Source organism: Artemia franciscana, chromosome 1, assembly GCF_032884065.1.
Source record: "Artemia franciscana chromosome 1, ASM3288406v1, whole genome shotgun sequence".
NCBI lineage: Eukaryota > Metazoa > Arthropoda > Branchiopoda > Anostraca > Artemiidae > Artemia > Artemia franciscana.
The window spans coordinates 29,970,762-29,993,186 of record NC_088863.1 but is presented as its reverse complement, the minus strand read 5'-3'; the positions used below and the strand labels follow the sequence as shown (position 1 = coordinate 29,993,186).

General features: G+C 33.9%; 3 protein-coding genes across 6 annotated transcripts in view; 1 reads left to right on the top strand and 2 right to left on the bottom strand.

The window, feature by feature from the left end:
- The window catches only part of LOC136028325 (mitochondrial carrier protein Rim2-like), a 34,735-nt gene extending 29,120 nt beyond the window's left edge, over positions 1 to 5,615 (bottom strand). The window contains exons 1-2 of the mRNA XM_065706100.1: positions 5,453 to 5,615; positions 1,645 to 1,989 (exon numbers count right to left, since the gene is read on the bottom strand). Of these exons, the coding sequence (XP_065562172.1) occupies positions 1,645 to 1,989; positions 5,453 to 5,493 (386 nt within the window). The 5' untranslated portion in view covers positions 5,494 to 5,615. The remainder of the gene's footprint in view (positions 1 to 1,644; positions 1,990 to 5,452) is intronic.
- Positions 1 to 22,425, bottom strand: part of LOC136028331 (glyceraldehyde-3-phosphate dehydrogenase-like) — a 360,255-nt gene that overhangs the window by 139,330 nt on the left and 198,500 nt on the right. The gene's annotated exons all lie outside the window — the stretch shown is intronic.
- LOC136028216 (prohibitin-2-like) overlaps positions 9,009 to 22,425 on the top strand; it is a 31,215-nt gene continuing 17,798 nt past the window's right edge. The window contains exons 1-2 of one of the 4 annotated variants that reach the window (XM_065705946.1): positions 9,009 to 9,072; positions 11,910 to 12,052. In XM_065705946.1, the coding sequence (XP_065562018.1) occupies positions 11,923 to 12,052 (130 nt within the window). In that variant the 5' untranslated portion in view covers positions 9,009 to 9,072; positions 11,910 to 11,922. Of the gene's footprint in view, positions 9,215 to 11,909; positions 12,053 to 22,425 lie in introns of all 4 variants that reach the window. The other 3 variants (XM_065705938.1, XM_065705933.1, XM_065705954.1) reach the window with 3 other exon arrangements.

Here is a 22,425-nt window from a genome sequence, read left to right as displayed (position 1 = left end):
TTATTCGTACCATTTAACATATTTTCAGCATAAATTGTCTTTTGACACCACTTACATAAATAAATTCCATAAATAAATACCTGATTCGAATGAACAAATGAAAATGTGCAAATGAACAAATTCAAATATGTAAATGAACAAATAAACAGGTCCAACTGAATATTTATTAGATCCCTTATCCTTACGTGTTTCTACTTGCTTCACCAAGAACATCATTGACCAAGTTCGGAAAGTTCGAGACTGATTAAATAGACAAGGAATTTCAACAAGAAACGGAAATCTGAACTCAAATGCACACTGAAACTTATACAGAATTAAAAAACAAGCGCTTTACTGAACAACAGAGCTTACTTGAGTTGTTTAACAAATTTAAAATTGTATACCAAAGATTATCAATATCATAGTGTCCTGTGGTGGCGCAGTGGGTTTGACCTTAGCTTGGTAATACGGAACCCAGAGATCGAATCATGCTGCAGCAATGCACTGCAGGGCCGACGCAGGGACCTTAGTAGTCAAGAAGCGTCGTTAATCTGATACAATATCATAGCCGGCAAACACTATTGAAAGCCTTATAAATTAGCCTTTTATTTTCTGCTGACTAATTAGTGACTTTCCTGCTTCTAAGAAAACATCCTGTTTAAGGAGTGATGCAGCTCAATAGTAACCAAAACTCTAAAAAACAGAGTTTTGATAACAAAACGATCGACTTTTTATGTTGATTCCAAATATATAAAGTTTATTAAGTTTTATGTTACACATAAAAAGTTAAAAGCCAGAGAAAATTTACAAAATTTTCAAAAAGCAAAGAAAAAATTAAAACAAGAGCCAAGAGGTCATATGGGACTTTTGACGAGGTTGGAAGAGTCGAGAGCCAAGAGTTTCTTCCAACTAAGTTTCATCCCGATCGCTCCACTCTAAGCGTTTTCCAAGATTTCAAGCTTCCCCCTCCAACTCCCCCCAGTGTCACTGGATCTGGTCAAAATTTAAAATAAGAGCTCTGAGACACGATATTCTTCAATGTATAAAATTTCATTAAGATCTGATCACCCATTCATAAGTTAAAAATACCTCATTTTTTCTAACTTTTCTGAATTATCTGATACTCTTCATGATAAAGCAGGAAATGTGTGCTTATGAAGGGACATGAATATTGGAGCATCTCAAAGAATGCAGAGAAAAGACTGCTTCCACTGATCCATTAGTTTTGAATAAAGCAACATCCCTGTTCAATCCCAGGAGAAGGAGAAAAAGATTGTTGGACTTCATGGATGAGCTTTGGCCCTTGGCTTAAAGTGAATTGAGTTGGAGATCAGTCATTGCTAAATGGCATAGGTTGGGGTAGTCCTTATGCCTTCAGGCCCAAGATGGACCTAGTAAGTAAGTCTTTAGGTGAAATGGGAAAATCAAGAGCATTACATTTCAGTTTTACCAAGACAAAATTTGTAGGCTACTGTTGAAAGGTCAACAACAGGGGAAGGAGGAGGGCTCCCTTTTCCCACTGGTATTGGATGCTTATGCTCCTTCTCCTAGCGCTCTGAACATATTAGCCTCACTGCCAAGAGCCAGCCATTGTTGTCTTTAAGTCTAAATTTATTAGCATCTACTCAAACCTTTATCAAGTTAAATGTACTATTGAAAACTTACTTGATGCATGATGCAAGTCCCATCCTCTGTTTGACAAGGGAGACCTCTGTGAACACCTCTGCTGGCGACTGCATCCCTTGCAGCTTGTACCCAGATTGAAAGAATACTGAAGTCTTGTTTTTAAAGTCTGGACATTCAGTAGAGATATTTCCTGCTGTAATACCAGGGAATGAAAGGACATTTTGAGGCAATGTTAAAACAGTCTGAAATGGCCTCTTCAAAATGTTCACTGAGATTGTTTTCACTTTCTTCTTTTCAACATATTCACTTGAAGCAGACGATTGTAGTCGAGTTTTGACCACTTCTAAAGGACAAGTAAGGATTGCCCCAATAGTTCCAGCAACACTGCAGCAACAAAACAAGCTTAATTTTAATTGGGTTTGACATTTAGAAAAAAAAAGAAACAGCACTGCATGATTAAACCAAAAAAGGCATTTGTTCAGAAATAGAGAAAACTACTTCTTTCTTACAAATGTCAATAATTAAGGTATGATTATGTATATATATATGTCAAAAGCAAATGAACTATGAAATTGACAATGAAAAACGGATCATTTGAAGCTAGGAAAAATTGCAGCTATATTGTTTGTATGCACTAAAAGATTATTTTCTTTTGTATATGTGACTTCCAATAAAAAATAAAAATTGGTACTGTAGCACCAAGCCACAAGAGGCCAACACAGCTATAGATGCTCCTCTATCCCAATGTATACAAAGTCTCCTTCTTTACACCCTTACAAGAAGTTCTATCTCCCTTAAATCTTTCTTTAAAATATCCTACCTCCCCATTTAGGGCTAACCCAATTTTTATTTGGCCCTAGATGGTTGAAAGACAAGGACAATCTGTCATCTTTTATCTGCAAAATATGTTCTAGCAATATCATCCTTTCTCACACTATATCCCTAGAAAACACAATTCAGCCATGTTTTTTGAACAACTTACTATCTGAGATATGGTCACTCAGTTGGGTATGTAAAACAATCTATAGGCTATTTCTCTGGAAAACATCTATTAACTCTTCTTGCTTTTTTAGAGTGTCTATACTTGACCACTGTCATCAGTGTAGCTTCCAATATTCAAATGTTAGTTCACAGACTTATCTCCCTATTCTTTCAAACTTGTATCCACTGTGAGTGAAGCTGTTCAACTCAACTCAACTTTTTCTTTATTCAACTCAAAAAATACACAAACAATATTATGCCCCAACAGAGAGCAGAGCTCGTAAGGCTGGGACAGTGCAAAAACATAAGAAAAAACATCAACATCTCATCGTAATAATGATTTCAAAGTATAATATGGTATAAGACACACAAAATAGAAAAAAAAACTCATAAAAGATAAGTAAATATATAAATATCGGGCAGGAGGGGCGTGGGAGGCCGTCCCAGACACAGGGACACAAAAACAAACACACAAATAAGAAGATCAAATAATTTAAAATTAAAATTCCATCATCAATGGTGAATAATCAAAATTTTTAGCAAACAATCTTTAATATTTGCTTTTTTAAATTTAGCTGAGATTTTTCTGAGACTTTTGGGATGGATCAAACAGAATTTTATCATTCAGCTTATGATTGTTAGCAATGAAGGGTATTTGGTATCTAATCGAAAACTTTGACCTTTCAGAGCTTACAAAAGGAATTTGATATATCCTAGACCTCCAACAATCTGAACAAGGAAGTAAGATTAACAGAGATTTGTCATAGAAATAATTTTTAGAATTTTGGATTTGAAAATGCCATATGGAAGTATTTAATATTCGTATATCATTTAAATCTAACAAATTTAAGGAGAGGAATAATGTTTTAGTTTCCAAAACATTTTCAAGTTTTGAAGGTTGATGTAAGAAATTTCCAAGTATTCTTATTGCCCTATTTTGTAGTACCTGTAAGGGTTTTATATGCTTCCAAAATGTATTAAGATATACAACTGAGCAATAATTCAAACTTCACTTGATGTATCTTCTTATTACCCAATATCACCTCTTCATCTTTACTTTTTCTGACTCTCAGAAACTGAGGGTAGAATTCTAGACAATTTAATTTTTCCTATCTTGGAAAGGAGTTAAGAAAATGAAACTTTTGGGGATGGATTTACAGACTAAAGTATGTCCTGGGAAGGTATGTTGAAATACCTGATTCTACTCCTTCTTCCTCTAGAGGGCAGTGACCTTTGATGACTTTAAAAAACCTTTGTGTTACAAAAATGAAACCCTTCAAAATAGATCTTCTGCTTAAATGAACTACAGCAAAAATGTTTACAGCTTCATAGCTTTGCTTAATCCAAATTTACAAGGGTTCAAAGATCTGCAAATACATTTCCTAAATTTAGAAAAAAAAACATTGATATAGCTTAAAATTATCCTCAAATAACAGGAATTTTATTTTCAGAACTAAAATCAGAAAAAAAGAAAGTGATAACTGAAAATTCAGGTAAAATGTTGCTTTATCAAAATTACAATTGGTATAGACCTGTTAAGTAGGCATATTTCTAAGACTTAGAAATCAGAAGAGGGTTGACATATAAGCTTAGTAATACCTTCCCAAAGTATGATTATGGCCCTGGAATCATTGCTCAAAGTAAAATTCTAATGTAACTTCTTTTTCCAACCTTAGAAAAGGGATAGTTTAGGGGGAAAACTTTCAGGGATGGGTCTCTGGACTAAAGTATGTCCCAGGAAGGTATTTTAAAGCACCAACCTCTACTTCTTTTTTCTCTAGGGGGCCTTGACCTTTGATGACCTTTAAAATATCTGTGTTATAAAAGTGAATCCTTAGAAAATAGATCTTCTGCTTAAATGAAATACAACAAAATTGTTTTCAACTTCAAAACTTTGCTCAATCCCAATTTATGAGGTTTCAAAGATCTACAAATACATTTCCTAAATTTAGGGGGGGGGGGGAACCTTTCATACAGATTAAAATCCTACTCAAATAGCAGGAATTGCATTTTCAGAACTAAAAACCAAAAAAAAAACCTGATAACTCTAAATAAAATAATTGCTTTTCTTGCAAGTTCAGTTTCAGCTGTTTTTGGACCCTTGAAAATGATAATTTCTTTCTGTGTGTTTCTTTTTTTGGTATGAAAAGGGCTAAAAAATTGGTTTTAAACCTACTATTTTGTTATAAAATCTATTTTGTAAAATTATATAATCCACAAGCATGGAATTGTCATAATTAAGATTTATTTAATAAACCTTGTTTGAGGGTTTTTTTTAATATAGTCACTCTTTGTTGAATAAATATAGAATACAGGCCTTGCCCTGCTGCCTGCAGAGCTCATGGACTAATATGCTTTGCTCTATAGGTAATGTCACCAGTAAGCAAGCCCTCTTTTACACATTTTTAGTCTCATTGGAGGGGGATTTTAGAAAGCTAAAAAATGGATGTGCTTCTCTAATAATGACAAAGAAACAATATGCAATCACCAGAATCTTGCTATATACAGTAATACACAATTTAGATAGCTTGTGATGAAACTAAAATTTTACCAGGAATCTTATCAAAATAACCAAACTAGAATTTACCAAAGACTAGCCTATCCCAGGGTATTATTAAATCTCTAGATTCATTCCTGAAAGTTTTATTACCTAGTGTCCAAGATCAACAAAAGTTCTTAATGTAGAATTTTGCCCTAAGCTAGCTAAGGCTACTTTTATTTTCTCAACATAGGCCTAGGCTATTTCTCTAAGAAGTGGCCAACCACTTTGTATTTAGGCTAGGCCTACAAATCTTAAAAATGTTAAAGCAGTAACTCTAGCACTGGAACTGTCATCATTATAGTAAAATTGGTGCTACAATCTTACCCTCCTCCAACAAGATGTATCAAATTATCCTTGTCGCACATTACGATTAATGTTTTTCATTTTTTTAAACCAGCTTACTCTTTCTTTGCACTATTCTGATTGCTCAGAGTTGCCGAAAATTTTAATGTAGAACCGGTACTGACTGTTTTGGGAGAGCTGCCAAGTCGCGTTTTGTTTACACGGCATTGCCTGTAAAGACAGAATACGGCTGCCAGATGTTTGGCCTTTAAGAGATCTCTGAACAGTAAAGGAGATGATACTTCGGCGCCCCCTAAAATGGTTTGTTTGTTTTATAAGATGATAAATAGCTTTTTGTAGAAATTAACTGTATCTTTGAGCAAAAATGAACCTTGCTTTCAAATTCAACAAAAGAGTTGGATTGAATAATAAATGTTACTGCAGCGAAATTTGCCGTTGTAACATCAAATGGTAACCTGGCTTGACTAAGAGAAAGTTCTAGAAGGGTACTAACTACAAATATGTCTCATTATTATCATCTTTGTAGCTAAATATAAAGATTTTTGGTAACTGATCATAAATGTTAATTTATAGGGGTCAAATTTTCATTTAAAATCTGAACTGATCCAGTTCTTTGGTCATCAATTTTTAATACTATTATAGAAACTATAGCAAATATTTCAACATGACATTTGTTTCATACTTTATCCCCTTTGGCACCAAAATAAATTTTTGGCCTACTAATTAGCCTAAGTAGGCTAAATAGCCTACTTGTGAAATTTTTCAAGTAAAAGAAAATCTGGTGACAGTCCTCATCCTAAAGCAAAATATTTATAAACCTAGCCCTCTTCTCGAAGTAATAATTTAATTTTAAAAGATAACCTATAAAATAGGCGGTAAATTTTTTGCAGTTCTTATAATTGAATTACCAATAAAAGTGAAAATACCACTCAATGCCTTTTTTATGTTCTTTACGAATATTATAATCACTTCTACGGCAAATTTTTGAGCTTACACTTTTTGAGCTCTAAAAAATGACGAATTTTCAATTAAAGTATGAGTAATCCGTCGTTTTCGACAAAATAATACTATATTTTCTCAGCGCCGTTTTCTTGGTTGTTTTCAACAAAATAGCACTAAGTTTTCTCAGTGCCAAAATTATCAAACAGTTCGTGGTAACGAACTGTAAGTAAGGAGCGACCCGGCTCAATAGTAACCAAAACTCTAAAAAAAATGGAATTTTGATACCAATAGCTACATCAAAAAATTCGCATTTTAATGTTGATTTTAGATATATAAGTTTTATCAAGTTTAGTCTTACCCATCAAAAGTTACGAGATTGAGAACGAGATTGAATCTTAACGAAAATCACACCATCAGATTCAGCATATCAGAGTACCCTGTTGTAGAGGTTTCAAGCTCATATCTACTAAAATGTGGAATTTTGTATTTTTTACCAGAAGGCAAATCACGGATGCGTGTTTATTTGTTTGTTTGTTTTTTTTGTCGTTTTTTTTCCCAGGGGTGATCGTATCGACCAAGTGGTCCTAGAATGTTGCGTAAGGGCTCATTCTAACGGAAATGAAAAGGTCTTGTGTCCTTTTGAAGTGACCAACAAAATTGGAGGGCACCTAGGCCCCCTCCCACGCTAATTATTTTCCCAAAGTCAGCGGATCAAAATTCTGAGATAGCCATTTTATTCAGCGTAGTCGAAAAACCTTATAACTATGTCTTTGGGGACGACTTACTCCCCTCAGTCCCCGTGGGAGGGGCTACAAGTTAAAACTTTGACCTGTGCTTACATATAGCATGGTTACTGGGAAGTGTACAAGCGTTATCAGGGGGATTTGGTTGGGGGAGGGGTAGAGAACAGGGGGATATGTTGGGGGAATTTTCCATCGAGGAATATGTCATGGGGGAAGAAAATTTCCATGAAGGGAGCGCAGGACTTTCTAGCATTATTAAAAAAAAACAATGAAAAAATAAATATGAAAAAGTTTTTTCAACTGGAAGTAAGGAGCAGCATTAAAACTTAAAACGAACAGTAATGGTTATGCATATGAGGGGCTCATTTCCTCCTAATACCTCGCTCTTTACGCTAAAGCATTTTTAGTAATTTAAACTATTTAGTCTACGGCTTTTGTGATTCAGGGGTCATTCTTAATGAATTGGGACAAAATTTAAGCTTTAGTGTAAAGAGCGAGGTACTTACAAGGGGGTGAACCCCCTTATATATGTAATAAAAACATGAAAATACAAAAGTTCTTTACGTAAGCTAATTTATAAGTTACGTATATCTTTTACTAATAAAAAGATTCGTAAAAAATTAAAAGTTCTATTTGCCTTTTTTATTAACCGAAAAATCGAAGGGCAACTAGGCTTCCTCCCCCGCTCTTTTTTCTCAAAATCATTCGATCAAAATTATGAGAAAGCCATTTAGCAAAAAGAAAACATGCAAATTTCGTTTTAATTATTCTAGTTCTAGTTGCCTTTTTAAGTAACCAAAAAATCGGAGGGCAATTAGGCTTCCTCCCCGCTCCTTTTTTCTCAAAATCATTCGATCAAAACCATGAGAAAGCCATTTAGCAAAAAAAGAAAAATAAAAAAAAAATGCAAATTTCGTTTTAATTATTCCCCTGCGGAGAGCCAAAATCAAGACATGCATTGATTCAAAAACGTTCAGAAATTAAATAAAAAAAAAGTTTTTTTTAACTGAAAGTAAGGAACGACATTAAAACGAACAGAAATTACTTCGTATATGAAAGGGGCTGCTTCCTTATCAACACCCCGGTCTTTACGCTAAAGTTTTTCACTGTTTTAAAAAGAAGAGTGGAGAGAAAGAGTCAAACTTTAGCGTATAGGGCGTTGATGAGGAAGCAGCCCCTTTCATATAAGAAGTAATTTCTGTTCGTTTTAAGTTTTAATATCGCTCTTTACTTTCAGTTAAAAAAAACTTGTTTTTTTATTAATTTATAATAAGGTTTATTTAGGTTAGGTCAAAAAGTGCTTACATTGGAATTCGTAGTAGAAGCGACCATTATATTGGTAAAGCACATAAATAAAGGCATCGAGTGACATGTTAACTTAATTGATAAGTCAATTATTTGAACTGCGTAAAATTTACCAAATAGGTTATAATAAAATCTATCAAGAATACTTAACTATTGCAGCTTTTCTCCACCAGCATACGATTATTTTCACATAATTTAAAAATTTTGTCTCCATAGGTATAACCTACGGTTGTAACAAAGCAATGATAAAGGTTTGGAGGAACGGCTTAAGAGTTCTGGAAGCAGCCCTGCAATATCCTACAAATTCATTATTTTTCATTGGTTAATCTATTTTATAAATCTAGGCAGTCCAAAGAGCTGGATCTTCACTGCTCTTCTAGAATTAGCCGGGAAACAGACAGTGGAAAATTAGATGCTCACCATCTCTCCCAGTTTTTCTTGAAATCCTGTTTCTTCTTTGTCTTTGAACATCTCTGGCTGACTTTTTTCCACAATGACCCTTCTAATTTTTTTTGCCCATGAAAACTGGCGCCGTTTCTTTTAAAATTGCTGCCTATTTGGAAATCAGTTCCCGAATGTGCCTAGCCCTTTAACGAATTCTCTGAAAACGGCTGAAGTAAGAAAGAAAAGAATAAAGAAAGAAATAGTAGTGTGGGTTATATCACTGTGGGTTTTGTCAATTTTAGTTAAGATTACTCAAGTTTTTTTTGCCTTAGGGAATTTTAACTTAATTTACGGTGTTGTTTTCTGTCTTGGTCGCACTAATCATCAAACATTTTCAGCAAAGCTTAAGGTTGTGTCTCTAAGCTATTCCTGCTGTTTAGATGGTTGACCACTTTCTTTAAATGTATCATCAGACTCTCATTACAAACTATAAAAAAATAAATAGAAATATGCATACTCCTAAGCAATAGGCTAGACTAAACCCACCAATAGGCTATAAATTGCAAAGCTTTGCACTTAGTGATTTGGTAAGGTTATTGTTAGTTCTAGGTCTAGGCTAGCCTATATCTTGGTTCAGAAATCAGACTGGGCAAAAATAAATATACCTACTAATCCTTCATTCAAATATTGCTCCCAAGTAAAATAATCTTCATTGCATCCCATCCCCCCTACCTAATGAGTCCAGATATAGCCAAGGGCTACAGGCCTACAGTCTGCTGTACTTTGCTTATTTTTCTTAGCCTGGTCTATTTGACATACTGAACCAACTCTTTATGAGAAATTAGCAGTTGGCCTTGTTGAAATCCAAAGAAAAAAAGGATATAGATTTTGCCTTAATGTCCCTCAGTGGCATAGGCTAGGCCCTATATTACCCCTTCTTAAAAGCTTAGTCTAATAGGGTTTTGACTAAAGTACTAAGGGACAATATCTCAAATTCTACTCGGAACCATTGAATTAAAACTTTGTTTCTTTCTATTATACTATTAAGCTATTTTTTTTATAGCCTAGTTTAGAACAGATCCAGTATTGGACCTTATTATACTCCAGAGTACAAATTAAGGTAAATTCAATTGTGAAACAGTCCAACCTTTAGGACTACAATAGAGATTTTATCTTGATTTAACTATTGATATAGTGATCTGTCTTATGCTAGACTAGTAGACTACTGTGTAAACTGACTATGTTACCCTAGTAAAACTAAAGTATAAATTATTTTATGTAAGTTCAGGATCACACTAAGAAGAAGGGGAAGCAAGGTTGAAGTTAAAACAAGCAGTTTACTGCATTCAATTATATAGCCTAGAGGATTGCTAAATATTAATGGTCTACTGACTTTTGAATTGGTATATCATACCCTGAAAGTAGGAAGAGTTTTATGTCACCATTCAGTTTAGAACCTGTTTTGTGGCATCAAGTTGTACTTGCATTGAACTACTGTTCCTGTTTTGCTTATCTTTTAAAAATAAACAAGTTTGTAACAAATTTTGGTTAGGACTTCAACTAGTTAAAGAAGGATATTTCAGGTTAAAAATTAGCTCTTGAAAGAAAAAAAAGCTGCAGTTAATGCTTTAGGGGCTCAGAGCAGTAGAACAGGTAAAGTCAATTATCAGTATAGGTTTTTATTATGTAGTCTTTTATTGAAAGTTTTTTTTTAGTGTTTATGGTGTAATGTTTGCCTTTGTATTGTATCTGTATACATAGTATGTGTTTTAATACTTTTTTTTATAACCCTGAATAAGGTAGTAAACCAGCACCAAAAAAAGAATTTTGGCTTTAAGTAAAGATTATTTGACATATATTCTTTTAAAATGCAAGAAGTATATATTGTTGTGAAGTGCTTTTGATGATAAAAATCTGTAATTTATAGATATACTTTAATGCTGCCTATGTTTAGATTATCCATAGTGATTTATTGCTTGAACAGAACTGAAAAATGGCAAAAATTTAATATAATTATTCTAGCAGTATAAAAAAGTAATGTGGTTCTGATTATATATAAAATTAGTGATTGATAATCAAATTTTAAGTAGTCTTTCTGGCAGTAATCACAATCATAATGTTCTGCAAAAAAAAACAACCAATCTTCTTTTAGTTTTTTTCTTAAAAAAAAACAGTTGTGCTGAATTTTGGCTATTTACTGTGAAAATGCTGCCATAATTTATAGTATCATGGCAAAACTTTCTGATATGCTGGATTATTTTCAAATCCAACAGAAATTTGCATGTAAATCATGTAATATTTTAGCTTATGATTTTGCTTAATTTTGACATACTACTAAAAGAAGCAAGAACTTTATATTTTAAAGGTTACCTGTAGTGAATGCTGGAAAAATTCAATTTTGATTCAAATGTGCATCTATTGGGAAGCTAACATCACCTAATCCACTGAAAATATGTTTAAACATGTAGTATAAATTTCTGAATAAAAATTGTATTAAAAAAAAGACAAGAGTAAAATCAAAGAAATTAGTTCTAAGGTAAATTCCCCTATGCAAACACATCATGTAAGGATATTGGACCCTGTGCTCATTTACTGCTAGGCCTATCTTATCCAAGCTAATGTATCTCATGCTAGTCCAGATTAGTGACAAATATCCTATGTCTTTTGGTTTTACTTTCTATTATTTTGCTTACTTTTTTAAAATTAAATATAAAAATTTGTTCCATGAAGCTTCATCTGTATTGCTGATAAATGTAATTTGAGGTAACAGAAAGTAAAAAGCTAATGCAGAACTTAACTCAAATGGAAATTATCTTATAAAATATATAAAACCTAAAATGAGCAGAAATCACTATAGGCTACAGTTTTTGAGCCTCTGTGAGAAATCTTAATTTATCCTATTTTTATATATTTGTAAGTTTTTTTTAAAGAAAAGAAGAAGAAAGGAATTTATTGCTAAAAAAGTGTAAAGTTACTGTTGTTTTCTTTTTCCATTCCTGCTATAAGGATGTGTTCAAACTAAATTTCTTGTGTAAAACATACATAGAAATGGGTTTGAATTTGTGGAAGAGTCTATTTGTAATTGAATTAAAACATCTTTTTAGGTAAGGAGCAAGAATGGCACAGAGTAAACTAAATGATTTGGCTGGGAAATTTGGGGGGAGCCCAAAGGGTTTAGGAACAGGAATAAAGATTGCTGCTGCTCTTGGAGCTGCTGCATATGGAATCAGCCAGTCAATGTTTACAGGTGAGTTTCATTAAATGTATTGTTCTACACTATTTGACAGGGTATGCTATAATAGAGCTACTAAAAGGCCCTTAAAAGTCACCCTTTTTGAAGAGGTTTCAAAAGGCTTATAAAGTAGTTTTTTTTTATGGTTATATTGAGAAAGGAAGTTGGACCTGGATACTATCCTCTGGGTCAGAAGACCCTGGGTTTGAAGTTCATTCATACTTGCTGAAAAAAAATAGGGGAATATGTATATTGTGGAATTAATTTAATTGATTCATTATTTAGTTTAAATATTCAAAAGATTTCCCTGGGTATGGTAATTTTTGTGCATCTTTAAAACTGCATTCTTAGTCAAAAGGTTTCACATTAAAAATTCATCCTTTTATTGCTACCACAATTACATACTGTATCTAGGCCTTATAATTCAACATAGTGAAACTTGATTTCAAGCTCTTAAGTTGCTTATAGTAAGTTTTTTATGCTTTTGGTAAGTGGCTATCATTTTAGATTAGTTTAACCATCATTTTAACTACTCTGGCTGAGAATGATGGGGCCATGTCCCCCAAAAATTATTGTTTGTGAAACTTTCCTGTAGTCTGAATATAAATATATATATGCATACCTAGTGTGAGTTTAAATGTTGCTTTTATTATTTATTGATTTGTTCATCCAATAGCTTGTAAGCATAATATACAAAATGAAAATCAAAAACTGGCAACTGCCAGAATATTTAACTTAAATCAATGGTAAACTTATTGTGATAATATACATCAGTGTAAAAAAGAGGAAATTACTAACTCAGTCTCAAAACTAGGAATGGTACAAGCAGTGACACAACTATCAGATAATGAGTTCCAAAGTTTTTTTGATCTATTTACTAAAGACATCTTGCCTATTTTGAATTTTGGTGCAGGGGGTAAAATTTCAATGCGTTTTGCCTGGTTGATGTATAATGGCTTCTTTGAAAGAAATTTTCTGAATACAAATTTATAATGCCATTTACAATACTGTGGACACTGAGAAGATCAGAGCACTTCTTACAGAAGTGAAGACTTGGCAATCCTAATGCCTCTAAACATTTTGAATACAACAAATGCCTCAGGTAGGGAATTAGCTTTGTAGCAAATCTTTGTACTGATTCAATTTTCTTCCTATCATCTTTATTTATATGGTAGCATACTGGAGAGCAATATTCAAGGATAGGACAAACATTTGACCTGTATAGTTTAAAAAAAAATTGACATTAAACTTCAAAAATATTCTTTTAATTCTAGACAATGTAAACCATGCTCTACCCAAGCCAATCCTTGTATGCTCATCAAACTTTAATAACAGATCCAATACGGTGCCAAGATTGCTGATAGTCCTCACTTCTGGTACCTTGGTGTCAAATAGTGAGAATGTGATTTTGCAACTGACTTTCAGAGATAGTGCACAACAGCACACTGAAGTGTTTAAAACCATATATTTTACCTGCACCATTCACTCAAACTTTCTATATCCCGCTAGAGTAGTTTTTCACCTTGTACCAAGCCAACTTTCCTATACAACTTCACATCATCAGCAAAAATTTTAGCTGCATAGTTTCTTGTAACTGATGGTAGATCATTTATATATATGGAGAATAAAATTGGACCTAAGCAATGTAGTACCCTGCTACTATCTAATATAGTTGAGAATTTTGCCTGACTAACAACAACTGATTGACTTATACCAATCATGAAACTTTTAATCCACCTATGTGTATGCCCACAAAGATTTTGGAGTTTTTGAAGCAGCTTGGAATGGCATATTTTGTCAAAGACCTTAGAAAAATCAAAATATATGCAATCAAATGGGTCACCTTTGTCAGCAAACTGCCGGAAGTCTTATGACCACCATGGTTGTATACTACATGAATGTTTCTACCAGTATGTATGTTGTGCCTCTGACCATAGGCCATTTTCTTCTTAGTGTAGCTGTATAGGATCAACCAAAAAAATTTCCATTATTCTGCAAAATATTGAAGCAATAGAAATTGGTGCATAATTTTGAAAAGAATCATGTCTACCAGACTTGTATAGTGGCTTCATAAGAGTTTCTTTCCATCTACATGGAAGAGATCCAGCCAAAAATGACCAATTAAACAGTATGACAAGCAGCTCAGTACAGATGCCAAATTCTTTTACATAATATTTGTAATACTGTCAATATCTGGGCTTTTATCTGTATCCAATGTTCTCAGTGCTTTCAAAACCTTGTAAATAGAAAATAAACAGTCATCACGTACTCCATTTGGACTAGTTAAATCAGTTCCTATACTAGATTCCAACTCATTTTTTGTCAAACTCTCTGTCCCAGAAACTTCAAAACTACTACTAAAAATAGAGTTGAACTTCTCTGTTTTATAGATGTCCTTTTCTATAAAAATGGTACCTTCCCTAAAAACAATGGATAATGTTAACTTATCTCCTGAAAAACGACCAGCATACTGCCAAAATGCTTTTGGATATTTTTCAGAATTCCTAATCAAAATTGACTCAAGTTCCTGCCTATTTTCACACAACAGTTTGGTTGCATAATTTCTAGCTCTTTTATAAGTTTCCATATTCACATCAGACCTATCAGCAATGAACCCCCTTCAAGCTGAATTTTTTCTGTTATTGCTTAGAGTACCAGCCTATGAAGCCTCACTCTGTTTTTAAACCTTGGGCATAAACTTATTTTGGATACAAATTTCTCATGTTCTTGTGATATTGCTTTGAGAAAAATATTGAAAACCATGTCTAGCAATAGATCAGTTTTCCTAAACTCATCACATACATTTAAGGCAATAATAAATTCTTGAATCCATCATAATCAGCTTTTGTGTAGTCATATCATATCTTCATTGATTTAACTTCCAGTATAGAAAATCTTAAACTAATTTCTAAAACAACGTGATTGCTTTTTCCTAATGGATCAGAAATCAATGTTTGATACAAAATCACTTGACTTGGTTAAAACTAGGTCTAGTGTTTAAGGAGTCTGATTTGATCTTACCCTTGTTGGCTCAATCACATGCTGAAAAAAAATGATTTTCAACAACAGCAGATAGAAAACTTTGCTCCCTACTATTCTCAGAAGCTTCAGTGCAAAGACTAAATCAATCTAACTTTGGCAGATTAAAATCACCAACTACTAGAACTGGACAACTATTTTCAGATAACTCACAAAAACACTCGAAAAGCTCAAACTCATCATTTAACAAAGGACTGCTATAAAACGCAACCAAACTAATTATTTTTCTAGGGCCAGTAACATATACATCAAGACAATGACTCAATTAAATCAGGAGACTGAAGATCCTGCACTATGCTGTATGATAGTGCACAAGATATGTAAACAAAAATACCTCTCTTTGATCTCACATTAACTATTTAAGGGCAAATGGTAATAGATGGATCACTGCCATTCTTTGGTAAAGCTTCCATGACTACTATAATATGCAGATTTCTCTCAGAGATTTTTGCACTACATTCATCAAACTTATTGCATTAACAGTCAGCATTAGTATACAAAACACTTAACTCATCAATTTTGAACATGTCCTTCATATGGGGCATGAAAATTAGCCAACTTCACAAGTTCTGGTCCATTACTGCCATGATGTATTTTCCAACCCTTTTTGCTGGTTGACCTTTTTCTCAAGTTGTATTTTGAATGCATCTATAATATGCAGATTTCTCTCAGAGATTTTTGCACTACATTCATCAAACTTATTGCATAAACAGTCAGCATTAGTATACAAAACACTTAAGTCATCAATTTTGAACATGTCCTTCATATGGGGCATGAAAAATAGCCAACTTCACAAGTTCTGGTTCATTACTGCCATGATGTATTTTCCAACCCTTTTTGCTGGTTGACCTTTTTCTCAAGTTGTATTTTGAATGCATCTATAATATGCAGATTTCTCTCAGAGATTTTGGACTAAATTCATCGAACTTATTGAATAAACAGTCAGCATTAGTATACAAAACACTTAAGTCATCAATTTTGAACATGTCCTTCATATGGGGCATGAAAATTAGCCAACTTCACAAGTTCTGGTCCATTACTGCCATGATGTATTTTCCAACCCTTTTTGCTGGTTGACCTTTTTCTCAAGTTGTATTTTGAATGCATCTATAATATGCAGATTTCTCTCAGAGATTTTGGACTAAAATTCATCGAACTTATTGAATAAACAGTCAGCATTAGTATACAAAACACTTAGGTCATCAATTTTGAACATGTCCTTCATATGGGGCATGAAAATTAGCCAACTTCACAAGTTCTGGTCCATTACTGCCATGATGTATTTTCCAACCCTCTTTGCCGGCTGACATCTTTTCCTTGAGCTGTATTTTCAATGCATTATAAGTCTTTTTCTCAGCAAGTTCTACACCGGTTTGGTCATTAGATATCTTAAACTGAGAACGTCGAGTTTGAAGTAATTTCATGTTCAATAAGAGAAAATGACAAGCTGCATCATGTTCTACTGGGGATTTAAAAATGATCTTAATTGGTCTAAGTTTATTCTCTTGCAGTTTTCCAAGCCTCACAGAAAAACTGCACTTATAGGAGCAACCTCGAAATATTTTGTCGTTTATTTTTGCCAAATTGGTGATATTTTGTTCTCTTCTTGTCTGCCAATGTATGTTTTCTGCAATATCAAAAACTATCAGATTTTTCTTAATGTGAATAATATCTGACAAGTATTGAGAGCTTTTACTAGGTGGTGCAGCACTTGCCTCAAGCTTTGTTGTAATGTCAGCAGAAATATTTTCGCTGAGATTTTGTAATTCTTATTTAGCTGTTTCTATCACTACTCGCTTGACATCATCCGTAGAGTATTTGTTTTGAATTTCAACTTCAAGGTTCAAAATTCTTTGAATGATAGGATCCAGTTCCTTCTTTAATTTGAACTTGAATTCTTTTTTAAATTAAGTGAAAAAGCTGCTCATCTCAGTGCAAATAATTTTTCTCATCTCCCTTTCAGTAACAACTGTGTTGTTCAGCCTTTTCTGTTTGCAAATTGGACACCACCAAACTGATCCCAATCGCCAACTCATGCTTTGTGAAAAGCTGATATTCTGGCTCTCTCATTTCTACACAGTCAATACGAAGCCATTTTTCATAGCCTTCACACAGATGTGCTGCCAAATCATCCATTAACTTTTTGTCACAAGCTTCACATGCATCTACCCCTTTTTTGGGGACTACCAAACCCTTTTTAAACTCATTTTCAGAACGGGTAAATCGCTATCTAATAGCCGTAATCTGGCAACCCTGCCTGAAATAAATTTGGCTGCAGAGGTTGGGCTGGTCTAATAGATTATCAAGGGTTTCAAAAAAATGTGCAATTAGTCTGTTTTGTGTACTGAAGCCAGGCTTAGTCATTCAGAACATAAGACTCACTAGTAAACGTAAACAAGAAATTTTCAACCGAGAAATTTACCACGTGGGGCTGTCAGCGTTGCCAAAATTATGATACTGTTATTTTTAGTAATATCATCAATAAGTAACTCATTTAGTAGTTTCTTCAGAAAAGGATATCACGATCTACAACCCCACCACCAAAGTAAGAGAGCAACTAGAGACCAGAGCAGAAGAAAGGGATCTTGGTGTCATCATCTATATATATAAAAATAAGTTGTTTTTGTGTTCTGTCTGTTACGCCAGATTATATCTTCTATATATATAAAAATAAGTTGTATGTATTTTTGTGTTAAGGGTTTGTATATGACGTCTGAAAAATAAAGAGGAAAAAGAAAACAAACTAAAATTTAAAAACTGAGAATTGTATAAATATTTCGAAATATTTTGACAATAGATTAAAGTAATTCGAAAACCTTAAAACAGATATCTAAAATTTGAGGTTTATTATAAATTGTTGGAGCTATAGCATGCTTGGCACGTAAAGATTTTTCCAAGTGTCAATGTTAGAATGAACATTGACAAATTGAAGAAAACAAATCAATAAAAAGAAGAAACTAAAAAAAAGAAACAAACTAAGAAAAGAAAAAACTAAAAAAGAAAAAACTAAAAAAGAAAAAAAAACTAAAAAAGAAACTATATCTATATATATAAAAATAAGTTGTATATATGCATGTTTATTTGTGGGTTTGTATTTGACGTCATTATAAGTATATAAGGTTTTGTATATGACGTCATTGTAAGATGACACTACAGACCGGGACACCGGGACACAAATGACGTCCGGGACACAGGGAATATAAATGACGACCGGGACACTCAAAGAGAAATTACAGACCGGGACACCGGGACACAAATGACGACCGGGACAGAGGGAATATAAATGACGACTGGGACACTCAAAGAGAGATTACAGACTGGGATACCTGGACACAAATGACGACCGGGACACAGGGAATATAAATGACGACCAGGACACAGGGACACAACTACAACGGGGACGCCGGGGGCACAGGGGGATATATAAATGACCACGGGGACACAGGGAATGTTCGATTAGCAATCACCATCAACAAAGCTCAAGGGCAATCGTTAGAAAAATGCGGTATAGATCTGAATACGGATTGTTTTCCCATGGACAATTATTATGTTGCATGTTCAAGAGTTGGTAAACCTGACAATCTATTTATGTGCACAGACAATGGGACAGCAAAGAATGTTATATATTCGCAAGTTTTACGTAGTTATATATATATATATATATATATATATATATATATATATATATATATATATATATATATATATATATATATATATATGCACAGGTGGGACACTGGGACACAACTACAATGGCGCGTAACTAATATGGTGCGTAACGACTTACGCGCGCTGGGGGGCTTGGGGGCGCGAAGCGCCCCCACCAATTAGGTGTTGGGGTGATAAACCCCACCCCAACAGCTAGTTGATGATAAACTTAAATTTCACAGCCATGTCCAGCATGTTGTTTCCCGTGCAAGCTCCAGTCGTGGACTACTAAAACGAACTATCAACAGCAGACAGGCATCTATGTTTGTATAACTATATAAGGCTCTCGTCAGACCTCATCTCGATTTTGGCATGTGTCTTGCTGGTCCTTCTTATCAACAAGATGTGAGGCTCATCGAAAACGTACAGAGACGAGCAACAAAATGCATACGAAGTCTAGCATCAACCTCATATGAGGACCGCCTCAGGTACCTTAAACTACCCACTCTAGTTTACAGACGCTTGCGCAGCGATATGATGCTTACTTACAAGCTGAAGAACGAAAAGTCGTCAATCATTGGCGGCAATCTCAGTAAAAACCAGCACAACACAAGAGGACACTCCAAGAAGCTACCAAAGTCAAGCCCCCAATCGAAAGCTCGCCAAACATTATTTCAAGAAGAGTCATAAACCGTTGGAATCACCTGAAAGATTCAGCTGTCAGTGCTCCCTCCATCCAGTCCTTCAAAAACCAACTTGACAAAGAGTGGAAGAAGAAGCAGTGGAGGTTCGACTGGCAGTCATCAACTCAAGAGCACTACAGGTCTGGAAGACCTTAAAGCTCTCAGATGGATTAAGGTGATTAAGGTAAGGTGATGTTAGAACACACATTAAAAATTTTGCATTCAATACCTTGTCCATCTCAAAGTATTGATACTTCAGCCAAAGAATGGTGATTTACTGTTTTGAATGATAAAGCAGAAAAACTACTAAGTAAAATAGAATAAAGATATATTTTGAAAATTGCTCTTATAAACAAGCTTTGCCAAAGTTGTGTTGCCTACAAAGGAAAAAATATGTAAAAGCACAAATCTCAGGAATACCAATAAAGTTGTTAAAAAGATTTAAATCATTGTGTTCAGCATGGTTGATAGGTCCAGTAATAATTTCTTTGGGGATGACAACCCCTTCCCCTCCACTTCCCCCAGGGCAAGGGTTGTAGGTTATAATAGTTGCCCGTTGTGAACATAAAAGGTAATTTTGGAAGGGGTGGTAATATAAAACTTTGGAGCCGGCTTATTGGATTGGGAATTAGAAGTTCTATTGCCCTTTTTAACTGTCAAAATGATCAAACGGCAAATAGGGTTTTTATGGAAGGGGTGGCTGTATGTACTTTAAAGGAGGCTTATTTAATCGGAAACTGAAAGTTCTAGTTCCCTTTTAAGATTCAAAAGTGATAAAGGTTAACTAGCTCCCCTCCCCCACGCACACCCTTTTTTCTCTGCTACTACTAGCAGTATACTACTACTAATTTGCTATGCACATACTGCTACTAATGCTACTATACACGCTAAGGGTATTAAGGTGAAGCTTTCAAGGAATATTTAGGTGGATGCTGAACTAAATCAGAACAAACTGTAATTATTTAGGTTTCCAAAAAGATGACAAAGCAGTGTCTCAGGAACACCTTACATTATTAAGTTAGAACCTCAAGGGTATGTTGTGGCGGATTTTGAACTAGCCAGTTACTATCTGCATACTAGCAATACTACCATATTGTCACTGTAACTAATAATGCTAGCGGTACTAAGGGTAAAGTGTTATGGAACATTTAGGGGGAGTTTTAGTTAAACAAAAAACTGTATGTATGCAGGTTGTCAAAAGGGCATAGTAGATTTATCATAGGCAGTGTTGCTTTATTATCTTCTTAAACAGCAAAATTAAAAGACGTTCGCTAAAAAAAAATCTATGTAGTTTTCACTAATAATTTAAAATCAAAAATTTCTTAAACTCTGGTAAAGATAAAACCTTAGTTGCTTTCCAAAGAAGGGTTTATCAAACGCCATGCGATTGCAGCATACTATGTTGACAGAGCCCATCAGAGTTTAGAAAAATGCCTACACCAGCATGAAGAAGACATACAAAAAGGCTTAATTTTCAGTGGTTCTAATATCTCTCTTGATTCTGCTTTAGGTAGCCATATCTTGCCTAGGTAACCCTAGCCACACAGTACTTTAAAAAAAATCCTCTCTGGCCAGTAATAAATTTGGCATAAAGCAGGTGATTTGTGAATTAATTGAAATTAGACTGAAATTAAATCATAATATTTCTTTAAATATGGACTTGAGGAAATACCCATTAAATTCTTTATACACCAATTTCATTAAAAATGATCCAACAAAATATATTTATATGTAAGAATCTTGTTATTAGGTTTATGGGTTGCTTACCAGGGATTAATCTCTTCTTGGTATAGCATTGGAAATGTTTGTTTGTACGAATTGATTCTTGCTAAATAACAAGTGCGAATTGTAAACAGGGGTTGTATAGAAGGACGAGAGGATTTTGGAAGGAGTTAGTTGGTGTTGGTACTTTGGCGAATGTGGGTAGCTTTGCTTCGATGTGAGTAGAATAATTTGTTCCTTTTCAATCTCATGTTAATTTACTAGTTTCCACAGCGTGACATGAGTCTCGCTGATATAATTTAAATACCTTGGAACATTTTGTTCGCTCACATATTAGTTAGTAGTTAGTTTATTTTAATATCTTAAACTTCTTATTTCAGTACGAAGACTATACAAGATTGTACTTGTACTACAAGTTATAAAACTTTTTGATTTTCTTGATTATCTTTTTAAAAACGAGACTATTAAAAACCAAAAACCAAACTTCTTTTAAAAATAAAACCTTTGCTCTTTTTTAACTCTTGTGTTGTGTTTACTTTATCTCAAGTATTAGGTATGGGTTATTTCTAGCATTTCTTATATATTTATTAACCGGCAGAGTTTGATACCTCCACGCTACTCGAACTATTGCTAATTCTCCAGACTCTGTTTAAACCGGTTACAAATAAACCAATAGACAATAATAATGAACCTGTTGCAAAAAGGCCTTTGATGCTTGCTGACAAAAAAAACAACAAGATTAGCTTTGAAAGCATGTATTTAATCACTTTCATTTTGTTTGAATGAATTTTATCATCTCACCTCACTTTATCTATTTGTCCTGGTTGAACTTCGTTTGATTGCTATGTCCATTAAGTTGTATTCAACCATCTTAGAAAAAATGTTTCCTATTGTTCTTCTTGTTGTTTATGATATTCCATATACTCTTTTAACAGCGATTTTTAAACAGTGCTTTGTTGATGGCATTTTCCTTTCTCATTTAAACAATGCCTACACCAGCCTAGTTTCCTAGTTTCATACACATGAAGCCCCAAAAGGTTTCAATTATTTAAGGCTCATCTTCTTTGATAATTTTTCTTATTCTTTGACAATATATAAGATAAGATTGACTGGCTAGCATGCAGCAATGGACGAGGCTAATATTATGGATGCCTATGTGTTTGTTCTGTGCATGCTTGCTATTCTCCTTTCTAATACATCTCAGTTCATTAGAATTCCTTGTCATAAACTGTATGAATTTTTATATATTCTTTGCAGCTCATCAGAGGGGACTGAAATATGTCCAATATCATTTCT